General features: G+C 40.4%; 1 protein-coding gene across 8 annotated transcripts in view; it reads right to left on the minus strand.

Annotated features, from left to right (window-relative positions):
- LOC127637316 (TBC1 domain family member 22A-like) overlaps nt 1-19,693 on the minus strand; it is a 227,445-nt gene that overhangs the window by 88,338 nt on the left and 119,414 nt on the right. For all 8 annotated transcript variants that reach the window (XM_052118315.1, XM_052118311.1, XM_052118312.1 and 5 more), the window contains one exon: nt 4,395-4,470. In XM_052118315.1, coding sequence (XP_051974275.1) covers nt 4,395-4,470 — 76 coding nt within the window. The remainder of the gene's footprint in view (nt 1-4,394; nt 4,471-19,693) is intronic.

Below are 19,693 nucleotides of genomic sequence, written 5' to 3' on the forward strand. Positions count from 1 at the left end.
AAGTTTTGTGTTGCGAATCATTCAACAATGGAGCTTGGATGCCCTCTATTGGACATTTCTTGTAATTGTCACTCAGCACTGGGTTAGAAATATGACTTTGGTTTTCTAGTATTTTTACATTTCAGTTAATAGTTTTATTATACTTTATTTATATAAAAATTAAGAAATGTTTATTAACAATAAACTTGAAAATCCAAGCATGCCAAATACCTCAAAACATGTGAATATGCACAAAAAGGTATGATGACATTTAATGTGTATTTATGATATCAAGAATCCCTTCAGAATTTTAAATCTGCACTGTCTTGACATTATTCAAATGTATTTTGAAGCAATTCAGGTTAAAATAATAGGGATATATATTAAAGTCTGTTAAAAGGGACACATTTCCTTCTGACAGTTGGTGGCACTATGACCGTGACCCACAATAGCAACATCAAGGTGATCAGCCCGCAAGGACAAACATTTGTCTCAATTGTTATGTAAATCACACCATGCCTGCAGAAGATATGAGACATTTTCTTATTACAATTTTATGATGTTATTTTATCACGCCGCCATGGCAACAATGTTTGATATATTAAAAATCCTTTTGCAATTTAGCATCGTCAAAGTCTTGGCATGATGTCGCCCATATTTGTACATTTGTACCTGTAACATGAAATCCCTGGTAGGAGTATTTCGAATTCCAGAGCATGCATTTTTAAACAATCCAGAATGGCCAACTTCCTTTTGGGAAGAGCTTATGACTGTCAGTGCGAAAGTTGTCCAGCTTGATGAGATCTATGTGTGTACAAAGTTTGGTGACTGTAGGTGAAAAGGCATGTGCTACTACAAAATAAAATTTTCAAGGGGCCGACAGAGAGCCCCCCTTGACTCCCCCATGTACATTTTTGCCAAGCTCTAATAAGACGATTCTGATGTGTGTGCAAATTTTCAGGAGTTTTTAAGCATGTTAAGGGACCCAAAAGCCCCTGAAACCTTGAAAAGAAAACTGTTAACAGTAATAAATAGAAAAACAATAGGGCTCTGAACTTTCAGTGCTTGGGCCCTAACTATGACCAGAACGCAGTATGATACATTTTTGTCTGCAAGCGCTTTTCATATGTACAGTGCTGTGAAATTTGCCACTTCCTGATTTCTTCTATCTTTCATACTAAATTGTTTTAGATCTTCAAATGAGATATAACATAAAACAAAGGCAACCTGAGCAAACACAAAATGCAGTTTTCAAATATATATATATATATATATATATATATATATATATATATATATATATATATATATATATATATATATATACACAGTGCTGTGCAAAAGTTTTAGGCACTTAAGATTTTCACAAAAACATTTATCTTAAGATGGTTATTTATATGTTCAGCTTTAGTGTGTCAAAAGGAAAAATAAATTTTAGACCCTCAAACATTACTTTTGCAAATAGAAAATATTAGAATAGAAGAACAGGGTGCTCAGCAAGAGATGGCATTGCCCCCCCTAAAGCCCCCCACTGAACATTGTGTCAGACTGAGATTACATGAAGAGACAGAAGCAATTGAGACTAAATAGATAGAAGAACTGCGGTTAATTCTCCAAGAAGCTTGGAACATCCTATCTGCCAACAACCAAGAAAACTTGGCCGACACCAAGTGTCCAGGTGTACCTAGGAGAATTGGGGCTGTTTTAATGGCCACACAAAATATTGATTTATATTTTTTATGTTTACTGGATTTGTATGATGTTAATTGATCAATGAAAACTATTTATAGCATAATTTTAGAAGACATCCTTCCAAGGCCCACTCTTCTTTGCAGAACTGCTTTAGTTCAGACACATTGGAAGTTTTTCAAGCATGAATTGCCCATTTAAGGACCTGCCACAGCATCTAAATCAGATTCAAATCAGGACATTGACTAGGCCACTCCAAAACTTTAATTTAGCTTCTTTTGAGCCATGTAGAGGTGGACTTACTCCTATGCTTTGGATCATTGTCTTGCTGCATAATCCAGTTGTGCTTGAGTTTCAACTCACAGACTGATGACTGGACGTTCTCCTTTAGAATTTTCTGGTAGAGAGCAGAATAAATGTTTCTCTGAAGCAGCAAAGCATCCCCACACCATCACACTACCACCACCATACTTGACCGTAGATATGATGTTCTTTTTGTGGAATTCTGTGTTTGATCAGATGTAATGCAACCCCTGTCTTCCAAACAGTTCCACTTTCGACTAATCAGTCCAAAGAACATTCTCCCAAAAGGTTTGAGGATCATCATGGTGTGTTTTGGCAAAATTCAGATGAGTCTTAATGTTCTTCTGGGTTAGCAGTGGTTTTCACCTCGCCACTCTTCCGTGGATGGAATTTTTGACTAGTGTCTTTCTGATAGTGGAGTCATGAACAGTGACCTTTATTGATGCAAGTTCCTTGGATGTTGGTTTTTTGTGAATTCCTGGATGAATCATAGCTGTACTCTTGGAGGAATTTTGGAAGGTCGGCACCTTCTAGGAAGCTTCACTACTGTCCAAGTTTTCTCCATTTGGAGATAATGACTCTCACTGTGGTTCTTTGAAGTCCCAGAGCTGATGTACTTCACTCACCTCCTCATTTCCCCATAATTTCTGTTATTTCTTTCGACCTTGGCATAGTGTGCTACTGGGTGAGACCTTTTAGTCAACTTCGTGCGGCTCAAAAAGTTATATTTAGGTGTTGTTTTGATTGAACAGGGCAGGCAGTAATCAGGCTTGGGTGTGTCTAGTCCAGCCAAACCCCATTATGAATGCAGTTTTATAGATTTAGGGATTTAGTAACTGGGGGGTATTTAATAAATGTTTTGCTTCAATAAATAACATTATCATTAAAAAAATGTATTTTCTGTTTACTTAGACTGTATGTGCTTTATGTTAGATTTTGTTTTCATTTTTGAAACAATTTAGTATGAGATCTACACAAAAACAGAAGAAATCAGAATGGGGGCAAATTATTTTTCGGCAGTTCAAATTGGCGCTGACGATTGCTGTAATAGCAATGAATATGTAAACTATGTGGGGACTAGTTCTTTCAATTAGTCAAAATTCATCTTAAGACTTTGAGAAATGTTTAATGTTACTTGAATTGGTGTCATTTTTGTGCATTTCTATCTTTATACAGTTAAAGGCTTTGTTTGGAAAATATTAATAAAGCATTATTTGGTTAAATTTGTTTTGTTTTCTTTACTAAGGAGGAGATAAAGTGCATTTTGACAGGAAAATAAGTATATTTAGAGTCAAATTTCAGCACTTTCAAAATCTGTGATTAATTGCAATTAACTACAGAAAAATATGTGGGGACATATTTTGGGAACAAAAAAAAAGCAGTTTTTCGGAGCCAACTTATTTATACCCAGAGATATAATATAATGCCAAATCAGAAAAATAAGAGAAAAAAAAGGGAAATTGTTTTCATGTTTGATTTTTCAGCAGTTTCTTAGGCTGAGAGTCTCATAATTTATCATAATATGTATCATTAAAAATGTGTACATTTTCTTTACAATGAGACCAAACACTTTGGGTATGCCACTGAAACAAGAAATCTTAAAAAACACCCTCAGAGCTTAAGGAGTTAATAAACAAGCGAGTGTATAATGAGTACAATGATTTCAACTCTTTGTGAAAAAAATCACGCTGACAGGGTCAAACCCGCTATGGCTGATACAAATTAGTTAAACATCTAGTCTGAATAGGTATCAGGGTCGATACACTTTTTTTTTTTTTTTTTTGACATAGGTAAGTGTGCCTTAAGGTGGTTCTACTATGTTTATGAGAGAAAAAGAGATTTCCTCTTATTGTTGAAGAGTAAAAGTATAAATGTTGCAGTCATGTTGTGATTATGCTTCTTTTCAAACTCATTTCTTTCTGAAAAGTCCAATAAATAATTGAATAATTAAGAGACAAAGACGCATTTGTTGGAGCAAAAAACACAGGGATCAGAGGACAGAACAGGCAGCGCTATATATAGCATTAAAGCTGATGAAACATAACACAAATCTATCTTCTCTATCTCCCAAATAGACACAAAGAGAGTGGTGTAAAAACGTCAACAATATGCACTAACTGCAGTCTTTCTCTCAGACAAAGCAATCATTGGGTCTAATGCAAGCAGAGGAGATGGAGGCCACATTCAGGAGTAGAGGAATTGGGTCTCCTGTCTCAGAGAAATGGGCACTGAATTCTAATTACGTCCACCTAATATAAAGAAATAAGAGTGGCTTATGCTCCGCTGCCTTTTGCCTTTCTGGCCACATCAGCGAGCACTCTCTACTAAAGAGAAAGATAGCAATGGCCAGAGAGAAAAAGGACACAGGCAGAAGAAAGGAGAGTGCGGATGGAAGTAGGCTGTGCTTCAATGAGGGTACGCACCATCAATCCGGCTAACCAGCTCCTCCAATGCCTTGACTTTCCTCTGGATCCCTGGCTGGGCAAAGGTGTAGTTGTCCTTGAGGGAAAAGAGAGAAAGATGAGAAATTAAAACCAAGTCTAATGACATTGTTTATGACAGTTTCTGACAATGTCAACTGTTATGATTTTACAACAGTGTCACATGTTAAAAGTTGGAGCCACACTAGCAGACTCAAAACAACTTGATTTTGGCCAAGTCTGTCACACTTTCAGACTATTTTACTGAGATCTCACCTTCTACTGTCAACGACATGCATAACAACTCACCGCAACACTCTCTATGATTCCCCGTCACATGAAGCTCGTTGAAATAACTACAGGAGTATTGCTTGAGCATTTACAATTCTAGAAAAGTGATTTAGGATGCGATTCATAGAGTAACATACACCTTCTGAAAGTGTGTGATTGTGAATTTATCTCCTCAAGGCTTTCCGTGGAACACTATATGTCTATATGGAGCTTTCATTGACCAGACTGTCATGTTGGATCCTTTTTTCCCATTGCTAGAACCATTAACTCAGCAGGAAATCCTGACGGTCAAGTGATTAACGACCTCACGCGAGCGGACGGTAATGCACGCTCCGTCTTTACTGGCAGGCGATTATGTTAATGAACTCAAACCTGAAAATAACTGGAAAAACAGTTCACCCATAAATATTTTATTCTCTTAACCTTTACTCACCCTCATGCCATCCCAGATGTATATGACTTACTTTCTTCAGCAGAACACAGTTGAAGAAAAATAGAAAAAATATCTTCCGGTCAGCAGCAGTAAACACATTCACGAGAGGGCGGAGTTCACACAGTCTCGTGTGCCTTATTCACGTTGGCATGTCAGGACGTAATCTCTTGGTTGAGACATCCAGGATGAGCACAAAAATGCTCCATTGTGAGTAAAACTTACAGATACAAATATAGATCTAAGCCAAAACCAACAGAGCTTCTGTACAGCATTCCTCCCACTCTCTAAATGATGAGAGAATTAGAATTTTTGGGTGAACTATTTCTTTAAATGAACAACAATGTTACTTCTTATGACTATGAGTTGTGGCAAGTTACAAGTTCAGTTGGACAATGTTACTCGTGACAAGTTCAGTTGGACAACGTTACTCGTGACAAGTTCAGTTGGACAACGTTACTCGTGACAAGTACAGTTGGACAACGTTACTCGTAAACAAGTTCAGTTGGACAACGTTACTCGTGACAAGTTCAGTTGGACAACGTTACTCGTAAACAAGTTCAGTTGGACAACGTTACTCGTGACAAGTTCAGTTGGACAACGTTACTCGTGACAAGTTCAGTTGGACAACGTTACTCGTGACAAGTTCAGTTGGACAACGTTACTCGTAAACAAGTTCAGTTGGACAACGTTACTCGTGACAAGTTCAGTTGGACAACGTTACTCGTAAACAAGTTCAGTTGGACAACGTTACTCGTAAACAAGTTCAGTTGGACAACGTTACTTGTAAACTTAGTTCAGTTGGACAACGTTACTCGTTACAAGTTCAGTTTGAGAATGTTACACGTAACATGTTCAGTATGACAATGCAATTTTACAAGTTTGAGTTTACAATGTCACTCATTATGAGTTTGAGTTAACGACAACTTTACGAGTCTGAGTTAACAATGTTACTCCTTATGAAACTGAATTTACAACAATGTAACTTATGACTTTGGAATTACAAACTCGTTATTGGTTATAAATATGTGTTCACAGCAATGTTACACATTACAGATTTATGACAACAGTTAAATGTTATGAGTGAGTCTATGACAAAGTTACTCGTAATGAGTTTTATTAATAATGTTAATTTTTACAAGTTCAGTTTGACAATCTTACACGTAACAAGTTCAGTTTGATGTTAACTGTTTTGAGTTTATGACAACGCAATAAGATATGAGTTGAGTTTTACAATCTTACTGATAACGAGTGTAGCATGACAACGCTATTTTACAAGTTTACAATAATGTTACACATTACAACTTTTAATTAATGAGATTGTTACCCATTATGAGTTTATGACAATATTACTTATGATTTAAAAATTACTAAAATATTACAGGTTACAAAATTTAGTTCACTCCAATTTTGGGTTTGACAGTAGTTACATGTTTTAAATGAGTTCTCAACAATGTTTCATGTTATGAGATTTACGACTATGTAACTATTTATGAGTTCAAGTTTAGAAAATGGTTAATAGTTAATTTAAAATGCTACTTAGTGCCCAAAAACTTAACTACAATGTTATATTTTTATGTGATGGGCTACAGTTTTTTGTGTACTGGGAAAGAGATATTGCAGCATTTCTAAAGGTTCCTACAGATGCAAAATACACAAAACATTTCTAATACAACAATTAAGAATAGCTTGCATAATAACTGGTCAGAGGAGGAGGATAGAACAATGAAGAGACACAATGACGCACATATAGTGCTGTGGATATAGCACAAACATACAACAACCCACACGCATACCTGTATGCACAAATCCACACATCAGCATCCATTAGCACTGGGAAAAAAAATTGTGTGCTAGCAGAGCTAAATTGCGTACTGGGAATTGTTATCCCTATAATTAAGTGATAATATTCATCAAGGTCCTGTGGCCTACAGTGCAGCTTCATTACCACATTCATTTCAGACTATGTTTAAGACCCATTCTTGACCAGATAGCTACTTAAAAGACCCCCACCCACCTCCATTTCTCCCCAAGTCTCTGCAGGGCTCTCTATGCACTACCACTGGAAGAAAAAATAGCCAAGCAGTACTGCCCTAGAAACTGAGCACAGGTTGAGCTGTTGAAACAGGAGTAAAACAACCAATGGGTTAGGGATGAAAAATTGGGTGGCTTGCTAAACTGTGATTGTCAGGTGTGAATCTAAACAAGAGATGCTGAAGACTCAGCATATACAGCTATGAGAGTGCTGAAGTGAAGGATGTATGTAAACAAAGCGAAAACGGAACCCTAATCTAAATGGTGTGAGAAGTTGTACTGTGCAATGAAGCAAGTTAATACCTGGGAAAGTCATCTGAATGTGTGTGTAGGACAGAGATCAGCAAAAAAAAAAAAAAAAAAAAAACATATAGCACATTTTTAGACAGTCTTGTCTAATTTATTGGATTGCATTGCTAGGTGGAAGCTGCCCCTTAATTTTAAATGGTATTTAATATAAAAAAAGACTGTCATTATGTGCATGAAAATGGCTAACTTCATTGGACAAATAGAGAGAGGACCGTTTGAGTGACACTAATGGTGACACCTTATCAAGCAGTCGGAGTTATATCTTACTTAATGTGGACATCTTCATAAGAACTCTAAAAGCTTAAATACATTTACGATCCAAGCAATCTGTAACCGACATCTTTGGAAATGGCAGCAAGTCTTTTCCCTTTTCTCAATGGAGCTGTATAAACAGCTTCCCCAATCAATTTTCCATGATGAACTCCAAGTGGCTCTTAGTGGATCCAAATTTGTCAAGAGATACTGATTGTTGGAGAGGCGATTATACACTAAATTTCAGTGTCCTCTGTGTCTCAATAGCCCCAATACGTGCATGTTTTCTGGACTGAAAACAAAGAAAAGCATTTCCTTAATCAGTCTGTAACTTGCAAAAGTAGGCAGACAAATATTGTGCATTACAGTGCAAACAGGACTGTTGCTCCATCATTGATGAAGCTTCAGAGAGTCAGGATGCTTTAATGTACCCTGGGAGCAGCTGAGGCAGCAAACACCCGTGAGGGGAGAGAAGTCATTAACCGATAAACAATTTTGACTGTCCTTCAGGCTCAGATGTGCAGCCTTGGCTCTCCAGAGGTGCTTTAGATGAATTCATGAATAGCTGGATCCGACCATTAAAACCAGCCTAATCTTCTTTGCTGTGACATCGAAACAGGACTTTCAAAGAGGCAGCACACAATAGGCGGCACTGAAACAGATGGGGTGTCGATGGCCGAGTCCATGTTTGGCCTACTTTCACAGGTCTGCACCTAATCTTTAGTTGGAGCACTGACCCAAGAAGATGCTTGTGGCTCAGTGAACATTAACTCTACATACCGGGCTAATCTGTCTCTACAGGAGTCTTTGAGAGTTATGGCAAAGTGGTCAAAAGGGGAAAAGGGGCAAGAGTTATGACTCCAGCTGCAGGTCAGATCTGATTGCACATTACTTGGGCATCTCATGAGGGAAACATAGATCTTGGCTCCGATTGCCTCCTACCTATCCTGTGCTAAGTGTATGCAAACAGGCAAAACTGCCTCAAAAATACCACTCCAATGTGATAAATGAAAAGGAAAAGACTAACAATTAAATTACCAGCTTTATTTAGTTGTTTCTCCAAAGTGTTTCGACTAGGGTTGGGAACCGAGGATGGTTTTTTATTCTGAACTGGTTCTATTTATAATATCAAAACTACATGGTTTTCATGACTTTTGGTTCCATTAGCAGTTCTCAAATGTGCATTCTTCAGCAGATGTGGACGGGGCACTGTGCTGAAAGCCTTCTCTGCACTACCATTCAGCAGCCATGAAATATTGCTATTAAATCAGCAGACTGAAACCTAATGCATGAACAGGGTCATCCAATTTCCGAATGAATGACTATTATGAGACATTCTCTTTTTTAGTGAATACAAATTTATTGAATTGTGTTTCAATCATTCATTTAATCCAATGTAAAAACAAATATCACTGTGTTATGTGTACTTAAGGCTTGTGAGACTTGAATCGGTAATTACTGGATAGTTGTTGATATGACAATGTGTAGTTATAGATAGCTGCACATTGAGTTTTGTTGTAACAAGTGGTATTAAACAAAATGTATGACTATCTCAATTAAAAAGTCTTTGTAAACACACATTGTGCTATAATATCACACCTTAATGTATTCAATTATTTCATTATTTGGTAAAAGGCTGCTGAGCACAGTAAGACATTGTCAGGAACCATGGAATTAGTTTTCACTATTATGCCGATGATACAGAGATTTATATTTCTTTGAAACATTGTGAAATTTCCCAACTCTATGAGTTAGCAGAGTGTATCGATGATATAAAAGACTGCATAGCTAGAAATTTCCTTCTACTCAATTCTGACAAAACAGAGGCATCCATTATTGGACCAAAAGCCTCTAAAAAAAACTAATAAATGCTAGAATATAAATTGTCTCGCGATGGATGTACTATTAAATTGTCTTCTCGTGTTAAGAACTTGAATGTTTTGTTTGATAGCAATCTATCATTTGAAAGTCCCATTTCCAATGTTTTTATAACAGCATCCTTCCACTTCAGAAAAATTGCTACGTTACGACACATGCTCTCTGTTTCTGATGCTGAAAAACAAATTCATGCAAATATAAGCTTAATACTAGATTACTTTAATGCATTACTAGGAGGGTGCATGTTCAATCAACAATGTTAAGTTGGTTCAAAATGCAGCAGCGAGAGTGATGACTAGAACCAAAACACATAATCATATTAGTCCATTTGTATTGTGACTAGACTGGCTTCTCATATTCTATTACTCTGCTTTAAAGTGAATAGCATCTGCGCTAATACTATTTAGAGACATAGGATTTAAATACCATGACAGTACCCCTCCCCCTAAGAACGCCTCCTGGCGTTCCCAGGCTCCCTTACCTGCCGATTGTAGTCATCGATAAGGGAGTGATCCAGAATGTCTCTGGCCGGTACCCAACTTCTCTCCTCCGGACCGTAACCTTCCCAGTCCACCAGGTACTGAAATCCGCATCCCCTCCGTCTTGAGTCCAGAATACGGTTGACCGAATAAGTAGGATCCCCATCTACGAGTCGCTGCGGGGGGGGAACCGGAACCGGTGGGTTAATGCGGGAATAAAAGACGGGTTTTATTTTGGATACATGAAATACGGGGTGAATTCTCCTGTACGCTGGAGGAAGGTTGAGGCGGACTGCCACCGGACTAACAATCTTGGTGACAGCTGAACGGGCCAATGAATTTAGGTGCAAGTTTATTAGATACGGAACGTAGAGGAATGTTCTTAGTAGAAAGCCACACTTTTTGACCAATGACGTATACGGGAGGCCTAGACCGGTGGCGATCAGCTTTGGCCTTGGTGCGTGACCCCACTTGGAGTAGAGTCTCACGGGCCCTAGTCCAAGTGCGGTGACACCTCTGGACAAAGGCGTGAGCGGAGGGGACCGCGACTTCGGATTCCAGACTAGGAAAAATAGGTGGCTGGTAACCTACACTACACTCAAACGGAGATAGGCCCGTGGATGATACTGGTAACGTGTTGTGGGCGTACTCAACAAACGACAGTTGTTGACTCCATGAGGAAGGATTCTTGGATACCAAACATCGTAACGTTCTCTCCAGATCCTGGTTGGCTCGCTCAGATTGACCATTGCTCTGGGGATGAAACCCTGAGGACAGACTAACAGTCGCTCCCAGTAATTTACAAAATTCTCGCCAAAATTTTGACACAAATTGGGGTCCTCTGTCAGAGACCACATCTGTCGGGAGGCCATGTAGCCGAAAGATGTGGTCAATGACAATCACCGCTGTCTCCTTGGCAGAGGGTAATTTGGGCAAGGGAATGAAGTGGGCTGCCTTCGAGAACCGGTTCACCACGGTTAAAACTACCGTGTGTCCCTGTGAGGGTGGGAGGGCGGTGATAAAATCTAGAGCGATATGGTACCAGGGTCTCGATGGCACCGGCAGCGGTTGAAGTAACCCATCTGGGGGTCGATTGGAACTCTAACCAGTGGCACAGACTGAGCAAGCCAAAACAAAACTGTGAATGTCACGAGCCATCAAAGGCCACCAGAATCGTTGCTTGACTAAAAATCTAGTTCGATTAACTCCTGGATGACAAGCCACATTAGAACAATGTCCCCACTGAATAACGCTGGACCGTAACCCCTCCGGCACAAACAAACGGTTCGGTGGGCACCGAACCGGGGGCGTTACCCCTTCTAAGGCCGTCTTGACCTTCGATTCGATCTCCCATGTGAGTGTAGAGATGAATAGCGTCTCTGGTAAAATGCACTCAGGAGTAGACGGGCGTTCGGAGTGATCAAAAATACGAGATAAAGAATTGGGTTTGATGTTCTTGGAACCCGGCGGTACGAGAGAGTAAAATCAAAACGACCGAAAAAAGAGCCCACCAAGCCTGCCTGGAGTTTAATCTTTTAGCTGTGCTGAATATATTCCAAGTTCTTGTGATCGGTCCAGACGATAAAAGGTACCCCGAACCCTCCAACCAGTGGCGTCATTCCTCCAAAGCTAACTTGACTGCCAACAACTCTCTGTTACCAATGTCATAATTACGTTCGGCTGAGGACAAGCGATGAGAAAGAAACGTGCAAGGGTGTATCTTGTCGTCTGAAGGAGAACGCTGGGATAGCCTCAGCTGCGTCTGACCACCTGAACGTTGTTCTGGGGGAGGTCAAGGCGGTCAGAGGTGCGGCTAGTTGACTGAAATTGCGAATGAAATGCCGGTAGAAATTGGCGAACCCCAGGAACCTCAGTAGGGCCTTACGAGACTCTGGACTTGGCCAATCTACCACAGCCTTGATCTTCTCAGGATCCATGCGCATTCCCTCAACCGACACGATGTACCCTAAGAAAGGAACAGACTGTGTATGAAAAACGCATTTCTCCGCCTTGACAAAAAGCCCATTCTCTAGCAATGTCTGAAGCACTAGCCAGACGCGCTGCACATGTTCCTGGAGAGACGAAGAAAAAATCAATATGTCATCCAGGTAAACATATATGAACTGATCAACCATGTCTCGCAGCACGTCATTGACGAGTGCCTGGAAGACCGCTGGGGAGTTGGACAGGCCGAACGGCATGACCAAGTATTCAAAGTGCCCCCTGGGGGTGTTAAAAGCGGTTTTCCATTCATCCCCCTCCCTGATGCGGACCAAATAATAAGCATTACGTAAATCCAATTTCGTGGAAGATAGATGCTCCTGCAACCTCTCAAAAGCTGAAGACATCAACGGCAGAGGATAAGTATTCTTTACCGTGATGTTGTTCAGCTCCCGTAATCAATACAAGGTCGCAGAGATCCATCCTTCTTCCCCACAAAAAGAATCCGCCCCGCTGGAGAAGAGGAAGGGCGGATGAATCCATTAGCTAGAGAATCAGAAATATATTTCTCCATAGCCTCCCTCTCTGGAACCGAGAGTGAATATAACTTGCCTTTAGGCGGAGATGTACCTGGCAATAACTCTATGGCACAGTCATAGGGACGATGTGGAGGGAGAGAAGCCGCCGAGACTTACTGAACACCTCCGTCAGGTCCAGGTACTCCGCGGGCACGTTAGCTAAATCCACCGCCTCTTCCTGAAAAACAGGGACAAAAACAGACGGACAGGCAGAAACAAGACAAGACTTATGACATTGATTGCTCCACGCTGACACAGACTTAGACTGCCAGTCCACTCTTGGATTGTGATGGGTGAGCCAGGGATGACCAAGGACGATGGGGGCAAGAGGAGTGTCCAGTATGCAGAAGGAGATGGTCTCGGTGTGATTGCCAGACGTGACGAGAGTGATGTCTTCAGTGGCTAGGGAAATGGTGGGAAGTTTCTGGCCATTGAGGGCGTGTACAGCGATCTGGTGAGTGAGAGACTTGAGGAGAACTTGGTGGTTAAGTGCAAAGGTGTAGTCCATGAAATTTCCTTCGGCCCCAGAATCCAGCAGTGCTCGGCAGTCGTGACGGTGATTAGACCATTGAAGACTTACCGGAAGGAGGGTAGATGTGGATGAGGTCTTCTCGGCGGAGATCCCACCCGATAGTAGCCTCATACTTACTATCGGGCGGATCCTTTTAAAGGACAGTTGTAGGCAAAATGTCCAGCTCCTCCACAGTACAAGCAAAGTCCCTGGGATCTCCGCCTTTCCCTCTCCTCCCGGGAAATCCAGGCTCGACCCACCTGTATGGGCTCGGGATCACAGACGGGGCTGAATGCGTCCCCGCCTCCAGAGCATTGGCCGCCAACTCGTCCCGATGGGTGGTTGGTTCGTACTCGCCGTTCCACTCTGGACAACCTTGCGTCCACTCTAAGCGCCAGGGCGATCAAGTCGTTGAGCTTGGTGGGAAGATCCATGGTGTATATCTCCTTCTGGACGCGGTCAGCCAGCCCATGCAGGAACATGTCCCACTGCACCTCCTCGTTCCATTGGCTCTCCGCCGCTAGCGTCCGGAACTCAATAGAAAAGTCTGATACAGATCTCTCTCCCTGACGCAAGTCGGCCAGCACTCTGGCTGCCTCTCTACCGGAGACAGCACGGTCAAAACTCGCTTCATCTCCACGGAGAGTGTTTGAAAAGAGGCGCAGCATTCGTCTTGATTCTCCCACACCGCCGTTCCCCATAGAGCCGCTCTCCCAGAAAGTAGCGTCAGAACAAAGGTGACCTTGGTTCTTTCATCACAGAATGTCCTGGGCTGTAGAGAAAAATGCATTGAGCATCGTGTTAGAAAAGCTCGGCAAAAATTAGGTTCACCTGAATATAACTCTGGAACCGGTAGGCGGGGCGCCGACTGGGAGGGGGCCGCTGGTGGTGGTTGAGGAATCAGCGGTGCGGGTGGCGCAGTGGGAGCTCGCAAAGTTGAATTTGCTGGGTGAGTCCGGACACCTGCGCCACTAGAGCCTGGACAGCTGAGCCGTGTCATTGAGATTCTTCTCTTGGTTCTCCATACGAAATCTGCTGTTCATCACGAATTCTTCTAGGCTGTCTGAACTGTTACTCGCTGCTTCCATCTTGTGGTCAGATCATTCTGTAACGGAATGAAACTAGGAAGCAAGTTGCAAGTGACAGTTGGTTTATTAACAGCAAAATGTGAAGATTGGGAAAAGTCCAGGGTAATGGTCTAGTGGCGCAGAGTCTCCAATTGTCAGGTGATCGTGGTGAGAAGAGTGATGAGAAGTGTAGAACGGACACGACGAATCCGGGAAACAGCAACAGAACATGAAACAGGAACAACGAGAGAACTGGACTGGAACTTCAGAGTGGAGAACAACACTGGACATCACAAACAACGATCTGACAAGGAGATGAGAGAGTGGTGAGAATTTAAAGGGAATGGGAATGAGTAACAGCTGGTAAGAGGAGTGATTGTGGCAGAGCGCTAATCACGGTAACAAGCAACACGCCCACACATTCACGCACACACACACAATATGAACAAGGCACGAGACAAGGAAGAGACATAGGATTTAAATACCGTGACACAAAGGGGAACAAACAATCCCAGCTGCGCCTGTTTCTCCCAACGTTTTCTCCATTAACTAACAAATTATGGAGTTTTGGGTTCTTTGCAACAGTCATCTTTGGCTTGCTCACTGGGGGCCTGAAGCATGACTTTAAATCACGTTTTCATTTAAATTACTCAATTAGTACACCATTACATTCTAGGCAGCTATTTTCCATGACGCAAGTACAGCTCCGATTTACTCGAAATAGGAAAGACCAATGCATGTTCTACAGTAAACAAACAGGTGATCACGTCTTTTAACTGTGTGGCAGGACTTACATTCATACAGCCACTTTATGGAGTGCAAAATCCCATACATTTTTATCCATAGGTGAATTTAATTTTAACAATAATTTATTAAATCTTTTGATTTGAAGGCATATGCTTAAATGTTTGAAACTAGTTTTGTATACAAAAATATAATTGTGCCAACATATTAATTTATTTTATTACAAAACTAACATTTTATTTAAATGTTAAAATAAAGTTTTTGAAATGGATGACTTGGACAAAATAATTAAGAAAAGCAGCCAGTAAGTGCCCAGCATATAGTTGAGAACTCCTTCAGTACGGTTTAAAAAGCATCCCAGTGTGATACCTCAAGAAGTTGGTTGAGAAAATGTCAAGAGTACATGTCTGCAAATTCTAGGCAAAGGGTGGCCACTTTGAAGATGCTAAAATATAACACAGTTTTGATTTATTTTGGATTTTTTTAGTCACAACATAATTCCCATAGTTCCATTTATGTTATTCTATAGTTGTGATGACTTTACTATTATTAGTATATAAAAATTATAAGTATATAAAAATAAATGAAATTAATAAATAAAAGTGACCCTAAACCTTCGAACGGTAGTTTATATACAGCATTTATTAATATAGGAATATTTTGCAATGAACATAACATATATTGTTTCTATACTTATAATCAACATTTTAAAATGAATAGATTTATTAATATTTCCATCATATTTGATTGCATCATTTACAATGGGTTTTAGTTTATTACCTCATTAACAATAGTATGAACAGTCTTGTTCCAATTTAAAAATAATTTTTGCATCAAATCGAAGATTGTAATGTTGTGATTCACATCTGAGCTGGACAGTTGGGTTTATGGCTTATAACCAGAGGAAGTACAATTACTTAAAAAAATAAAAATAATTAAGTACAAGTAAAAGTGCTAATCTAAATAGTTACTTTAAATCGAGTAATAAAGCATCCAATTAAAAGAGTACTGAAGTAGTGAGTAAATTGTTACTTTCACAAATTACATAATGGATGTTAACTCCCCTATATTCCATTACATAATACACATTGAACATGTATTACAGAATTATTATTATTAAAGGAAGTTCTGTCATCGTTCACCATCATGTCGTTCCAAATCTGTATGACTTGCTTTCTTCCATGCATCACAATAAGGACATTTTAGACAGAATGTTAGCCTTGGTCACCAATCACTTTCAGTGAATGTGCTTTTTTCCCTCTATATTTTGAAAGTGAATGGTGACTGAGACTGTCAGTCCCTAACATTCTGTCTAACAGCTTTTGGGTTCCAAAGAATATAGGTTAGATTGGTTTGGAACAACATGAGTGTAGGGAAAAAATGACAGAAACAGATCAATATTTAAGTAATTTTTTGAGAAGTTTTTCTCCTAGCCCAGCAGAGGGCGATATGCAGAGAAGAATGTGAATCACCAAAAACACAAGAAGAAGAATGTGAAAGCGATCTGTTTCTCATCCACACCTATCATATCACTTCTGAAGATATGGATTGAACCACTGGAGTCATATGGATTGCTTTTTGGGGCATAACAATTTTGGCACCCATTCACTTGCATTGTACTCACTTCTGAAGATATGGATTTAACCACTTGAGTCTTATGGATTACTTTTGTGCTGACTTGTGCAATTTTTTATTTAGCTTTAAAATGTTGGTACCCATTTACTTCCATTGTATGGAACAAAAGAGTTAAGAAATTCTTCTAAACATATGCATTTGTGTTCTGCAGAAGAAAGGGATGGCATAAGGGTGAGTAAATAATGAGATAATTTTTTTGGTTGAACTGTCCCTTTAAGGGCTCTTGTCAGATTTGGAAGAATTTGTCAAGAAGAAGAGAGGTTTGGAAACCTTTCTAGTAATTATTACAGTGAAAACATGAACAATGTCCCACAGGGAAATAGGAAAAAGAAATATATCTACATTAAAGCTTACTTTCGCCATTACATATTTTTTAGTTGTTTGTTCAGTGTAGTTAAAGTTTTCAGTGTAGAAATAATTTAGATTATTACTTCTGTACATCAGTACCGCTGCACCCTAAACACAGAGTACGCAGCCTGCATAGGGCACCAAGTGCAGAAATGCTGTCTGTTGGCGCTCCAGTTCAGTTGTCAATAATGCAATCAGCAGAGCAAAAGGTATTTACACTTAACGTGGATGTTTACATGGATTTATACAGTTAATCAGCCCGAAGTAGCTGCGATAGTTTCCAGTACACCTGTGAGGGCGCGGGTTAAATGGAGTGGTGGAGGCGTAGTGGGTTAAATCACATAACTGTTAATCAGAAGGTCGCTGGTTCAATCTCCACAGCCACCACTGTGTCCTTGAGCAAGGCACTTAACTCCAGGTTGTTCCAGGGGGATTGTCCCTGTAATAAATGCACTGTAAGTCGCTTTGGATAAAAGCGTCTGCCAAATGCATAAATGTAAATGCATAAAAACTGCTCATGAAATGCAGGACAAAGTGCACTGATATATTGCTGCAGATTTAAAAATGTGATTGAAAAACTGATGTCACAAGAAGCCCATATTTACAGAATCACACTGAAAATGACCATCACAGAGCATGCATTATCATTAGAGCCAAAACTTACCTCAGTGTGCTGTCATAAATTGGAGCTGCGATATTAATCTTAAATGATTCACTTATCTTGGTGATAAATGAAGGCATCGCATGAAGAAACTATTCTTTTTTTATGGGTAAAAACCTTCCGGTATCAAAAGACGGCTAAAAATAGGGTGGGCACTGTGGGCTCTTTTAACTGTAAGGTGGGACATGTTTAGAGTTAGGTTTTCTCCACACATATACAAGTGGTCCTTCTCCCCCCCTTATAATGTCTGTGTTCTAACTTCCTACCATCTGCTATGTGTGTTCTGACTGAAAAAGGAAAAAAATAAAACACTCCATTGTGCTACTGGGAGAAAGGGAATACCAGTTTAATGTTGTTTCTCCACTGGTCCACTACTCTGTAAAATTGCCCTGGAGTCCACTTCTGATAAGAAATCTCCATTGTATGGAAGGAGTTAAACAAGTTAAATTCTTCTTTCTCTCACTTCTCGTGTCATGTTCAGGTGGCACATGGATGTAATGCAATTACTTCTGAGGCAGGAATCATGGGTCAGTCTTAAGCATGCATTAAGACAGCCTAGAGACCCTAGTAATTACATCTGCATTATTAAAGCACCCTTGCCTTAATGAAGTGCAGGTGCTCTTACACACCGAACCCTTGGAGCTAAAAACAATAGGGTATCCACAGCGATATCATTATCCAGCACTTAATAGAGCTGAAAATATCCTGCAATCATGAAAAGGAGGACAAGGAAGGGTTTGACTTACGTCTCTATAACATGCTAAGACAGGAAGGGCTCTGGAGATACACAGGTGTTAAATTTACCTTTGGCACAATGCACCACAGTATCTTTACAACTCCATCCTCTTTTACAGGGATTAGTTCTAATCTTTGGCTAAGGCGCACGTTTCAGCTTTGAGGCATCCTTTTTTCCTTGATCATTCTTTGATCCAGTAAAACGACTGGAGATTCCTAACTAAAGCTTTTTAAGGTTGATGTTATACTCTGAAATCTGTCCATCACTCACCTGCAGTTGATCTCTAGTTTCCCTTTGACACTTGCTACAAAGGGACTGATTTATCTGCTGAATGAAAAAGAATAAAAACAAAGACTGAAAAAAAGGTGACCTTGGATCAAAAGAAGAGGAGGGTGACTTTTCTCTGATAGAGCAACTGTAAATCTGAAAAGGTGAAGGCCAGTCCTTTGATAAGAAGTGGCTGGAAAGATATGCTTGATGCAAACAACAAGCCCACTGAACGGCTCTGGAGCATTGATGACAACCTCTGATAACCCGAGCATATAATAAGCTATATATCAGCTCCATGTTAATCACAAAGAAGAGAGGGCTTTTACACTCTCTCTGTGGTTGCTGATGCCTTTCCATTAGTCTAAGCAGCACAAGTTACTCAAAACATCTAATCCACTACAAACAACTAATTACTTTTAGATTTAACAAAGCCAATTTGAAAACAATTGCACCAAAATACCACCAACATATCAGCTTCAAAACACGAGCGGACCGGGTTTTGGACCATTGCTATTCTCATTTCCGGGATGGCTACAAATCCCTCCCCCGCCCACCATTTGGCAAATCAGACCACTCTTCCATTCTGCTTCTGACAACCAAAACAATATGGATCTACCCCAACCAGAAACCATGGGTTAACAGCGATGTTTGCACGGCACAATGTGCGGACCTCCACTTTTTAATTCCGGGAATGCAGAGGAGCATAAACAAGCCAGTTATGCCCTCCATAAAACTATCAAGAGCAGCCAAACGCCAGTACAGGCACAAGATTGAAGGACAGTTCAACACCACCGACTCTAGAAGATTGTGGCAGGGAATTAACATCATCACAGACTACAAAGGTAATAAACACTCCGCCGTGAACACCGCTGCCTCTCTCACGGATGAGCTAAATACATTTTACGCTCGAAATAACACCGCCCTCATGGAGAAAGCACTCACGGCCGATGCTTCAGAGGTTGGTTCACTCTTCGTCTCTGTTGCGGATGTAACCCGAACCTTCCGACGGGTGAACATCCGTAAAGCCACGGGTCCAGACAGCATTCCGGGCCGCGTCATCAGAGGGTGTGTGAACCAACTGGCTGGTGTTTTTACGGACATTTTCAACCTGTACCTCTCCTTGTCTGTAGTCCCCACA

Source organism: Xyrauchen texanus, chromosome 45, assembly GCF_025860055.1.
Source record: "Xyrauchen texanus isolate HMW12.3.18 chromosome 45, RBS_HiC_50CHRs, whole genome shotgun sequence".
NCBI lineage: Eukaryota > Metazoa > Chordata > Actinopteri > Cypriniformes > Catostomidae > Xyrauchen > Xyrauchen texanus.